Genomic DNA, 13,024 nt, shown 5'->3' on the forward strand with positions numbered 1-13,024 from the left:
GCACTTGACAGTTGGCTTAGATTACGATTGACATGGAAGGAAGTATAAAACTTATTTGAATTCCCAAAAACGTTATGAAGATTGTTTACTATTTAGAATAGTTTGAAAAGCTTTGTTGGGTATCATTAATATAAACTGAACTTTTATTTGAAATACAAGGAGATAAAACATATTATTTAATTGCTCAAAATAAAACCTAAACAATGTCTCAGAATTTAAAGTGGCTCGATAATATTAAAATGGAATTTGAGGCAGTAAGCCAAGAATTAGATGGTAAGTTTTGTTACCTTTCAAGAGGATTATAATACAAACAATTAATTCTGCATTACTCCTCCATTTTTATAGACTATGTAACATTTATTGTTAGTTTCTCCATTACAGTTTTTATAATCTCTGTTAATATTTGAAATAACAGTCATTTATATTACAGAGGCTATTGATCGTGATAAATTAAAGAGGGAATTATCTAAAAAACAAACTGCATTGGAATCTCAAATAGTGCAGGAGAGCAAATTAAATGTATGTATGGTCCTATTATAGAAAAATGCCACACAATAATTAATTTACTACTTTTGCTTAGCCAATCAACAACACAAATGTGCAAGCTATATCCAAATTTCCATATGTTAAAATACAGTACTTGATTCATTTCTCATTAATGAGAAAAAAGCTCCCTTATATGGAGAAAACCTAATTGTTTTTGGTACATAAGTTAGGTTTTAAAATACCTTACACATGAAAATGATGCATGTCTGCTTCATTGAGTGATTATAGATTTGTTCATTTCTGTAAAATAATTATATCTTAGTGTACTTTAGTCCAACCAAAATTCTAGGGCATAGAAGACTAGATATATGCTAGAATTTTTTTAGGAAGACCTAAAGAACCAATTAGCAGATTTGACTCGGCGCTCTGATGATGTGGATAAAGTGTGCAATTTGTTAAAAACCCGTCTTAACATTGCAGACAGTGACAAAAACAAACTGGAATCTGCAAGGTAATCTTTTTTAATTTATTTTTTATATATAGGCTAGAAGTTTAAATAAGTAAACATGTCCTTGCCATTTGTCTCAGGTAGGTCAGTGCTCATACAAATAGTTATTAGAAACTATATCATCATAGACATGTAACCTGGTCAAGCCTGATGATGTTCTATATTTCTTGATTATTATAGTTAGTTGTATATTTGTTTAAATATTTTCATACTTATTATTGCTTGTTTTATATTTATAACAAACGAATAACATAATATACAAAACTTTGATAGATTTACCTTTTCTTTTAATTATAGCTAGTTTTCTTAACTTGTTACAGGGAACAGTTTCTTCTAGCAAAGGAATTGACTGGTATAAGATTAGACTTTGAATACTGTGCAAAACATCCTAATAAGGCAAAAGGCTGTATCCTTTTTATTACAACTTTTCATGTAAGAAAGGGTTGAATAATGTGTGTGCTAAAGTAGAACAATAAAGTATATGCAGGGGTGAGTTTTGGGCCACTAGTGGCAATGGCATAAGGAGTTGGTAATATCCTGGTGTGAATTTCATTGGAAGAACAATATTTGTTTCTGTTTTATTATATATATTTGCTTTTATTGTATAAAAAGTTTTAGATTTTAGACAAAGCACAATCACAGGTTTCCTGGCTCATTCCTTGCATTCAATGACAAGGGAGATAATTTCTTCTGGCATTCAATAAGATCTTTAGATATTTCCTTAATATAAAATCAGATATAAAGAATCAACACAAGCACTTGCTAGAATCATTTGATATGGATATCAACAGCGATGCCCTTTGGGACCTCGTGACTAATATATTTGTCACTGGTGACGAGAACTGGCCTCCAAATAATAAATAGAATGCTAAATATACCTGTGAGTTTTATTTATGTACCCTAGGTCAGTTTCGCTGAACCAGGTCATGTAATCATTACCTCTAGTTATATTGACTGTGTTGTTAGTTTTCTTCCCTTGGAGAAAAATAGTTGCCATTGCCTATTTTTTCATTTATTTATTAATTATCAATATTATATTTCTTTTCATATCAATAAAACGAAAAGATTTCTTTAGTAGATATAGGAAGTGTGGTAAATTTCTGTTTTGTATGTATTTCAACTTTCATTAAAACCTAATCAGTAGTTTTGGAGATTTGTGTATATCATTTATAGATAGCGGCAGCATGGTAGCAACCATTTAGCTAGCGAGGATAAATTTAACTCCATAGAATTTAAACCATACTATAGTATTTCATATGCTGCATTTGTAACAAATCCCTATAAACTCGCAAATATCTAAGTAGTTAGTAAAAGTGATATTCTGAAAAGCAATTGTGTTTCTACACTGAATAGGTATATTATTGAATCTCGTTTAGATTTTTCTTTAACGACAAAACAAGAGTTTTCCCTTCAACGTCGTTATACCTGATATCGACTTTAGGGAGCGTTCAAGTGTTACGTCACTCAAATTTTGAAGATTCTGGGCCCCATGAAACGCACCGTAACGTTTTCTGTATCCAATAGTAAAACGTTTCGTGACCACCCCTAGTGACTCTTTACACCTAAAACTTACCATTATGTGGTGTAAAGTACTGGAAAGTGGAAAATAATATTAACAATAACGCGTAATTCAATCCCCGATCCGCATCGTAACGTTTTACAAGAGGAAAAAAATGCGTTACGTAATACTTGAACGCCCCCTTATGTATATTTTTCAGTGTAAGTATATGAAATCAAACAGTCGTCTATAGAAAATTTTATTTTAAGCATTATAGAAGAGACTCTTTTGCTTCTTCTCTCGCTTGATCTTCTCCCGTTTTTTCCTGGTCTTTTCGGTACTTTTAAGTAATTTAAGAATTGCGTCTTCGCTTGTTTCCACCGTGCTGCCCTCTAGCGACGGCCGCAGTTTCTTCGCTTCTGTTTCATGTGGTTCTGAACTGGGCTTCTTTCTTGTTTCACTGTAAATTAAAGTCATACATAGTTCTTAAAAGCTATACAGTACATATATATATATATATATAAATTTGATTCATGGAATTTGGGGCGCATCACATATTATATAATGGAATAAAAAAAGCTTATAAAAAGTCTCAGCGCCGGTTTTAAAACTTTAAACACGATAACGACAACGACAGAAGTGAGAGCCATATCAGTTGATATGTCGCAGTAAAGTAGTTAAATCAGATAGTTAAACGTTTTCGACGCTTTATTTAAATCAGAATGCTAGCGACTTGATTGAATATCAATCTTTAATTAACTGTCTAGAGATTCAATTAACTCTCTGATTTAACTACTTTACTGCGACAGATATACTGCGGTCTGTCTCTGCAATTTCGTTATATTTCAAAAATTTTAAGTCTAAAACCGGCCCTGAGACACCCCAAATTAAAAATAAAATCCATTTTTCAACGCCATCAGTTTCAATTTACATAAACTACATAGTATACATTTTTCTATTAAACGGATTTTTAGACATAGCGCCATCTATTTACATCACGCGAACTGGATAGTTTTTATACAAAAATCTGTCATTTTTACTTGAAACTGCCATAATATTAAAAAAAATCAAAACTATTGCCATAATATTAAAAAAAATCAAAACTATTGACATAATATTAAAAAAAAAATCAAAACTATTGCCATAATATTTAAAAAAATCAAAACTATTGCCATAATATTAAAAAAAATCAAAACTATTGCCATAATATTAAAAAAAATCAAAACTATTGACATAATATTAAAAAAAAAATCAAAACTATTGCCATAATATTTAAAAAAATCAAAACTATTGCCATAATATTAAAAAAAATCAAAACTATTGACATAATATTTAAAAAAAAAACAAAACTGTTACCATAATATTTAAAAATAAAACAAAACTATTGCCATATTATTAAAAAAAAATTAAAACTCAATAGTTTTGCGATAGATATGGCAATCCATATTATTTAAAAAAAAAACAATCTGACATACATATAGATCGAATAACGAGAATTTGGCGCCTCACCTTATAGTCTCCATAGTTTCGAAGATGTCATCTAACTCGTCCGTTTGGTCCAATTTTACGGTCTCCAATGGTTCCACGTCAGATTCATCTTTAATAACAACTTTGAGGGCTGTGTTTCTTTGCGACTGTACCAGAACTTGTGCTAGCTTCGATGTTAGGTATTGCTGCAAAAAAAACTTTTAATGTCATCAAACAATAATAGAAATTGTTATTACATATCTACATTGAAGTTTAGTAGTTGCATCTGACGGATAAGGGAGTGTTCAAGTACTACGTAACGAATTGGGGGGGGGGGGGGCTCTTGTAAAACGTTACGATACGGGACGGGGATTGAATTACGCGTTATTGATATTATTTTCCACTTTCCAGTACTTTACACCACGTAATGGTAAGTTTTAGGTATAAAGAGTCACTGGAGGTGGTCACGAAACGTTTTCTATTGGATATAGAAACGTTACGGCGCGTTTCATGTAGGAGGGGGGGGGGGGTCAAGAATCTACAAAAACTGCGTAACGTAATAATTGAACGCGCCCTAAGCTATGAGGTTCGTACCTTATACACACAATTCTTGCTGTCTCTTTCGTGCACACGCAAATGCCTATCCAAACTGGAACTGACAATCAGTCTCTCCTGCTCGCATAGTGCAATACTAGTTATAGCCCCAGCTGCACCTTTGTACCCTTTGTCCAGTCGTGATTTGGTGAAATCCACTTGATGAAGGTGCCCTCTACCGAATCCGACGAAGACTTGTCTGGAAAATATATTTTTATAATATAAAACTTAAAACATTTTTCCTAAGTAAAAAATATTTTACTTCCATATATTGCATTTAACCAACTAATATTGTACATATAAGTTATCAAGTTGCACGGCTAAGTATTTCTTAAAAGTATCACTGACCGTTCATCAAATCCATTAGCAATACAGGTGGCAGCCATTCCCGGGGTCTCAATGTGAGTGATTGGTCTCCGTTGAATACGTGTGTCATATAATCTTAAATATAAAATTTTGCTAATTACTCATTGGGGCGCTATAATTATAACTAGATCTAGAAAACTACTCGACACATCAAACAACAGATATTAACACTAGGTATGGGCATCAATGACAGGTACCTAAAGTACTATCCAATACAAAAATTGCTTTTTACCTTACATATCCATGTCTTGAGCAAACAGCCAATAAATTCTCTTCAAGAAATGTAAGATCTGTGACCCATATTGGTCTCCTTAATTGCAACCAATCGTGAGGTAGGTTTTTAGCTATAAAGATAGGCTTTTTCTCATCTATTTTCCATACTTTTAGGTCATTTTCCTCCCCTCCTGTAATAAATATATTCGTTAATTTGAAATCTTCTAATTCATAAATATTTTTTAACATAACATATGTGACTTTTTCAATTAGAAAAATCGATGGAACAGGGTGAATGTAGAATCATCAGAATTTTATGCGATATATAAAATTCTCGTGTCACAATGTTCGTTCCCATACTCCTCCGAAACGGCTCGACCAATGCTTATGAAGTTTATGCATATTCAGTAAGTCTGAGAATTGGCTACTATCTATCTTTCAAACCCATAAGTGTTAAGGGGTACCCCAGGTTTACCACAAAAAATTATTTTTTATATTTTAGACAAACTTTTTTTTATTTTTATTAATGATACATCATATAGAAATACATACAACCCTTAATTGTAACCTCTCTATGATAGGTTATTTTTTATTAAACTAAAAAAATGTTTCTTGGAAAAAATATACATGGCAAAACAATGTTTTCCGGGTCACCAAGTATTATATAATATTGTGTTGTGGTGTTGTTTGAGTTGTGATTGGTTAACTCCAGACCTATCATAGAGTACTTATATACTCTATGATATGATAGAGTACTTATATTGAACTATGCCCGATTCAAATACTACATAATGATAATATGTAAAATGCTGCGAAAAATTAAATTTATTACAAGCTTACCAGTTGCGAACATATCACCGTGTTTCCACACTTTAACCCTATCTAATTTTCCTCCAGTTTGAATAACAATTGGATTTTCAATATCAAAATCTTTATCATCCCAAATCTGAATCACTCCACTGGCAACACCAGCTAATATTCCTTTACTACATCTGGCAACACCAATAATGTTACCCTCTCCAAAGTTAACTGAATATGATTTTCTGAAGCCTATTTCTGTGTCATAGATTTCTATCTGAAAGGTAAAAACATCATGCATTTCATTTTGAATGTGAAATTAAGTGAACAGTGCAATTAATAACCCTGAGACTACAATTGAACTTCAGGTCTTCACCTAAGTTTTGTTTTCTCATATAAAAAAATTCTATAGTGTGAACTCAGACATCAGGCATCTCGCCTGATGTCTCATGTAACATCATAGATGTTATTTTAAACCTAATATGTGAATGAAAGCATATACATACAATGTAAACTCAATATAACAACACTGAAGGGACTGTGTATTTTATCGCATTATAGAGAGTTGTTAAATGGATGTTTACAATTTGAATGTTCATGAGCAACTTAAAATATGATAACTTATACATAATCAACAAATCCTACTTATAGGTAATGGTCAACCACAGTCTACACATGCAAGCGATCCCAAGAAAAGAAACAGACACACAAGTTTATTGTGGGCTCGGATAATACAGTGTCAAAAGAATGTTCAGAGCTGCACAGTTTTTACTAATTTCAGCAACTTAAAAAGTACATACTTTATTACTCAAGGCAGTCACTGTATATAAAGAAACTAATAGTATTATTCATTCAACTTTGATGATTTTACTAAAAACTAAATTTGAACATACCTTTCTATTTTTTCTTGCTAATAATATCTCAGTTTGTTCCTTGTTCCCCCATTCCATACACAATATTGAATCATCTTTTTGTAATGATTTTATATCTACCAAATTTTCAATGCATTTTTTTTTATTTTTTCCTACATCTGTATGGTATTTGATATCTACAAGAAAAATATATTGTTTGTACAGTTATAACAGTATATAACAATTGACAAATTCAGAAATATCTTTTACCTAACACTCATAGCTCAAAAACTATCTCAAGAAGGTGTGAAGTTGCTATTAGATATTCTAAAGATGTTCCAAGGAGGTCTATAAGTCACTGAGTTAAACTTGTATAAGACATGCAGGGCAGAGTTGAAGAATAAGTTATTTTATTTTTATTTAATCCAGCAAGTCTCATATATATAAAGTAGTAGTAGAGTATATCATAACATAATATGGTAACTAGATTAGCAAAGGTGAGATATTATTGTAACAACCTTTTCAGGGTTAATATCACTTATAATAATAATGAAATAGGAAAATTTGTAACACATTCAGGTACTAAGTATTATACAAAAACATTTAAAAATAAACAATTGTCTGATATCAGCCGCATATTGCTTAATATATTGTTTAATACATACGTTTAAATGAACCGATGCGGCTAGCGACGAATAGATCAATTTCTTTATCCTCAAGTAATAACATTGTTAATACACCATTAGCCTTAATAAATTAGTATTAAAATTATGTTTATGGAGTACAATAACCACATATCCAAGATACCACGTGAAAATGAAGTTTCAAGTTATTTCTACTTACTACTAGACAGCTGTCTATTTATTATTAACAATTGACAGTTCAAAACACAGATAACATATCCATAATCCAACTTAAGGTTCTTTGTAATTTTAAACGTTACGACATTTCTGATAATACATAGTAAAGCTGAGTAATATACTTTAATAATATATATATATATATATGTATATTACTCAGCATATATATATATATATATATATATATATATATATATATAAATATAATTGACTGATAAATTTAAATTAAAAAAATTGTTTTATTTAAAAAGAAATTGTCTCGTTTTGTACAATGTTAACTTAACCATTGTAAATAGTGTGTAACATTACCATCCATAGTTGGTACTTCAATTTGGACAGCGATTCTGATCCCATGGGTTTTTCATGCAAGTTCGACATAAATCTCGTAGACGTAAAAGAAAAACTCTTTTTTTGGGATCGACATCACTGATCGCGGCAAGTTGCAGGAAATTATTTAGCTACGATTGTTCCGGAAATTATTAAAGAGAGCATAATAACATTTTAAATTCACATACGTTTGAAAAATTACAAATCTAAAATAATTTCAATTAAGAACATTAAAATAATGTCATCAACTCAATTAATAATAATTAGAGATTCGAGATGAGATTTCGGTCTAGTGTTATGCTTAGAAATTTGGTTGATACGACTTCTACAATTGACTCGTTTCTATAAATAATTTTGAGCTTATTGGGTCTGCTATTAATATAGTTCCGAAATTGTATATAGTTAGTTTTTATTATATATTTACACTTAAATTATTACTTTCTAACCAATAGATAATCTTGCGCTTACCATGTATCTTATAAAATGGATTCTTGGACAGAAAGCAAGGCAGTTCTCCAGTAACTAGGCCTCAGGGTGCCTGATGTTTACGTACGTACATTTAGTCTAACCTCTCGAAAAGGGCACACATGACACAAAGTATGGAAATAACTAACTGCATAGATTAACAAACGTCTTTAATTGTCCCTTGAGTGAAGGCATTTTGTAAATATTTTAATCTATTACTGTTAAATGTCGTGTTGTTTTTTTTATTTATAGGTTACTTTAGTATGTATTTCTTTATAATAATATAAATAGTTGCTGAATCGGGGTGACCCGTAATTGTAACTTATTTTGTTAAAATAAACAAGCAAATACTTTAGCACAGTGTTGGCCTAGTGGCTTCAGCGATTGACTCTCATCCCCAAGGTGCACTCCTTGACTGTGCTCCAAAGGACTATCTGCCTATCTGTGCACATTTAACACTCGTACTGCTACGAAATCTAAGGCCCAGCCTAAAAGTACATCCTTCTACCATTGGTATATACAGGATGGTCCAACTAGTGACCTCAATTTTTTTAAAGGTTACTCACACCTGTACAAAAATACCCCACTTATGTTCCGCGATTCGTTGTAGTTTTCGAGTTATAATTTTGTGTTTTTATAATGTTTTCTCCAAGCGAGCTTTCAAAAATTCATATCTTTTTTGTTGTAGGTATTTTGCAGTTTTTTTCTGTGAAATGATTGTCTTTAATGTTATTCAAATAAAAAAAATATCTCAACTTCCTAAAATTAGTTAAAGCTACTCAAAAAAGGTTTTGTTAGACGGCTGGATCAATATAAGTATGTGTAATTCATTTCCTTGAACTCTGTTTTTATGGAGAGAAAAATTGAAAATTTTATTTAATAGGTACTTAGGTTTTTATTCTGGAATAGCAAAATGTTCCATATGTTGGTATGTACCTAACGAGGTAGGTTAAGGAAAATCATATCAAGGCGAAACAAAGTTCGCAGGGCGGCAATTATATATATTACAATACCTAACCGGTGTTGTAATTACAAGATTGTTTATGTACTTACCGTATATATATATTTCTATGTAGATAAACATAGGATTTTTAATATTTAACTTTAATAGTATTTTTGAAGTGAAACTTCTTTGAGGGTAATTTTTTTACGGATCAAACGCAATAATAATAATAATTGGACACTTTCTTGTGTTAAAAATCCTTATTAGTAAATTAGGTTAGACTTAAGTGACTTATTAGTCTTAAGTTAGGCTAGGTTATAATTTTCCATGATGACATATTAAAGACACATAAAATATATAAATACGTAATTGGTAATTTGTTTTGTCTAAAAATATAGCTGATAGAAGCGTACATTTGAGTTAACGGCGTAGAGCGGGCAAATAGAACTCAATATATTATAAGCAAGAATAGGCAAGAAACTCTTCGTTTCATCTTCATATGATTTTCACTTAACCTTTTGCAATCATCGCATACTCGAAGCGAAAATGGGCCCTTTACCAACATATGGAACACTTTGCTATGACAGAGACTGTTCGCTTTTCCGGAACGAAAACCTAAGTACAAAATAAAACAAAATTTTCCAATTATTCTCACCTTGAAAACCTTCCTCAGTGTTCAAGGTATACAGAAAATTACTCGAATGTGTCCAACCGACTTAGAGGTTTGCGCATAGCAACACATTTTACGATTCATTTTTATTTACAAAATTTTTAGAAATGTAACATTCAGGGATATTATAGTATTTTAATGGTGAAAAAATCGGTATTTAATTACAAATATACATAACCGGTATTGGAGTTATTTTTTATTAAGATTTATGTACTTGGGGGCCGTTCAAGTATTACATAATCAGCTAATTCTGCGACGATCTCACCATTCCTCTTGTCAGTAAAGGTAAGCAAAACTCTCAAAAATAATAGCACATAAATGTATTAAATTTTGTAGGAATCCTCGAAAATGTCTTCGATTTCAAGCATAGACAATGTGTGGGTAATATGTGTAAAAAACTAAATAACAATATCCAATTGTAAATAATCTGGACTATTCTCTAATCCACTTAAACGCTCATAAAAATCGGTCCAAGCATTTGTTGTATGTTATATGTATATTACGGCTTTATCGGGAAAGATACGATCGCCTTGGTCGTAGCATTGATAATGATAGTATCAGGCATCGGCACAATAAGCTAATAGAAATGTTGAATCATACCTAACCATAGATACGTTTCGCTGTCAGTTGCGTTCCGTTATACATTTTTTTACAAATTAACGGCTAGACTGAAGTTTTGACTGATAAACTTTAGTTATTGTTGCGTTTTTATAGCTCTGTTTTGTCTACCATATGGCGACAGCAAATTGTACCTTACTTCGACTATACAATGCGCAGAGATTATGAGAACTTGGAGGAACTGATCGTGGTTGGTAATACAGAAGGCAAAAGATCACGTGGCCGTTCACCAACCAGATGCACCCATCTAGTGAAAGACTCATCGTCTCCAAAACTATACACAGTCATAAGTGAGGTACTGGACATAAACTGGTGGAATCAGGATATCCGCTGCCGACTGAGAAGGAGGGTGTTATTAACAGTTTTTATTTTTAATTTTATGTTGATCATTTTTGGTATTGTTATATTAAAAAATTAAGTTAACGGTCGGTCGGTCATAAATAAAACAAGTAATCCAACACATATAAAATAATAAAATACATTTTCAATTTAGGTGAGACTGATGTTTTCAACAATAGGTTATTTGATAATTTAAATCTTTCAGATTATTTATTAGCCACTATAAATCCTTCGTATTGTTATTTTTAACGTTTAAAAATCAAATTAAATAATGATACGTTCAAGAACCCGCCAAAACGCGTCTTCAAAGTCAAAGTCAAAAATAATTTCTTCGTATAGGTAACACAACGTACACTTACGAACGTTAATAAAAAATTCTAGCAAAAGTCTAGACAAGATAATAATATGTTTTATGCTTAATATAATAATCGTTCTTATATTCGAAAATAATTTGTACTTCAAGCTTATTAGAATATGACGTCATAATGGATTCGACTTATCTTTGATCAGTTTGTGTCAAGTGATTGACATGTAAAATTCAATATTTTTAATGACTTACACATAATTTCACTTATTTTTAATCCATGTTTTATACAATTATGCAAATAGCAAATCAAATTTACATATTAACTTGCTATTGAAACATGCAGCCGTTGTCAACAATAAATTCCGATCCCGTCACGCCAACAGCCTTGTCACTTGCCAAAAATAATATCATATCCGCGATTTCCACAGACTGCGATACTCTTTTCAATGGCATAGTGTCTGCAAAATTTTCTATTTTAACATTTGTCATACCAGCGTTATCCAAAATATCGGTTATAACTGGACCAGGGCTCACTGTGTTGACTCGTACGCCTTCACCCGCCAATTCCACAGCCGCACAGCGTGTAAAATGGTTTAACGCCGCCTTTGACACACAGTATGGAGTTACACCTTCAATTTTAGGGGTCAAAGAGGCGGCGACACTTGATATATTGATGATATTACCTTTAGTTTTGACCAGATATGGCACAGCCAGTGATGTCACGTTAAGATGCCCACGCATGTTAACTTTCATGATCTCATCATAAATTTCCAAGAGGTTACCTTCCAAAATGGTTCCATGTCGCATTATCCCAGCATTGTTGACCAACACATCGAGTTTTCCAAATGTTTTTACGACAGATGCAACAATTTTTTTGCACTCATCGTCTTCGCCTATGTCGGCCTGGATTACCAACGGTTTCGAATATTTGGAACAGTTTTCGGCGGCTTTGTTCAGTTTCTCCACGTTTCTGCCAACGATAGCTACGCTGGCTCCGTTTTTAGCGAATTCAAACGCTGTCGAGGCTCCAATACCGGAGCTGGCACCGGTTATGAGCACAACTTTGCCTTGGAAACTCATGGTTTACATTGTACTTGTAGGTGTGCATTATGCATTTATATAGACGACAATCTATTATTATAAGTTGTTGAGATATGTAGCACTTGTAAACTTCCGCAAGTCATGTTTATAAGTGCTATATGATCTTTAACAAGAGTTGTTATATATAATATTTGTACAATAGTTGTTAGCCGTGATTTGAAATTAGTTTTTACCAGGTAGAAAGATTATATTTATTATATTATTATATGATTAATTCCCCATAAGCGGGTGCATGTTGGAGCATGATGTTTTAAAAAAAAAATATCCCATGGTTATCAAACTTTTTAATCACCTTACTAGAAGTTATAGAACACTATCGTATGTTGCTTTCAAGGGGAAGTTGATTCAAGTTTTAAAGGCAAGGAAGAGTATTTAGACCATTAAGTTTAGTCAACAATTATTAATACATTATGATAATTAATATGACATATGCATACCTAAATGGGTATTTGCGCGGAACCCTTGGGGCTTTGGCAGGAGTAGGAATGGCGGCCATTGTACTCAAGTGGTGTATACCTAGTCCAGCCGTAAGTTCTGTTACAAATGAAAAAGCATTTTTTTAATGAAGAACTGTAATATTATTAAATTTATACCTATATAAATATATTAAAGT

At 31.9% G+C, this 13,024-nt stretch overlaps 3 protein-coding genes across 3 annotated transcripts; 1 reads left to right on the forward strand and 2 right to left on the reverse strand.

The window, feature by feature from the left end:
* The first annotated feature begins 52 nt into the window (after window positions 1-52).
* LOC123717946 lies at window positions 53-1,871 on the forward strand. The gene is made up of 5 exons (XM_045674215.1): window positions 53-273; window positions 431-519; window positions 873-997; window positions 1,315-1,400; window positions 1,731-1,871. The coding sequence occupies exons 1-5, from the start codon at window positions 204-206 to the stop codon at window positions 1,856-1,858; spliced, it is 498 nt and encodes a 165-aa protein (XP_045530171.1). The 5' UTR covers window positions 53-203; the 3' UTR covers window positions 1,859-1,871.
* An 864-nt stretch (window positions 1,872-2,735) lies between these two features.
* LOC123717945 (WD repeat-containing protein 74) lies at window positions 2,736-7,606 on the reverse strand. The gene is made up of 8 exons (XM_045674214.1): window positions 7,447-7,606; window positions 6,824-6,978; window positions 5,973-6,207; window positions 5,152-5,323; window positions 4,902-4,994; window positions 4,554-4,752; window positions 4,002-4,165; window positions 2,736-2,952 (listed from the first exon to the last, which is right to left on the reverse strand). Exons 1-8 carry the CDS (start codon window positions 7,508-7,510, stop codon window positions 2,757-2,759), a joined length of 1,278 nt encoding a protein of 425 aa, XP_045530170.1. The 5' UTR covers window positions 7,511-7,606; the 3' UTR covers window positions 2,736-2,756.
* Window positions 7,607-11,117: 3,511 nt separating this feature from the next.
* Window positions 11,118-12,391, reverse strand: LOC123718143 (3-oxoacyl-[acyl-carrier-protein] reductase FabG-like). The gene has a single exon (XM_045674556.1). It carries the CDS (start codon window positions 12,388-12,390, stop codon window positions 11,638-11,640), a length of 753 nt encoding a protein of 250 aa, XP_045530512.1. The 5' UTR covers window position 12,391; the 3' UTR covers window positions 11,118-11,637.
* Between the last annotated feature and the right edge of the window lie 633 nt (window positions 12,392-13,024).

Source organism: Pieris brassicae, chromosome 14, assembly GCF_905147105.1.
Source record: "Pieris brassicae chromosome 14, ilPieBrab1.1, whole genome shotgun sequence".
In the NCBI taxonomy this organism is placed as follows: domain Eukaryota; kingdom Metazoa; phylum Arthropoda; class Insecta; order Lepidoptera; family Pieridae; genus Pieris; species Pieris brassicae.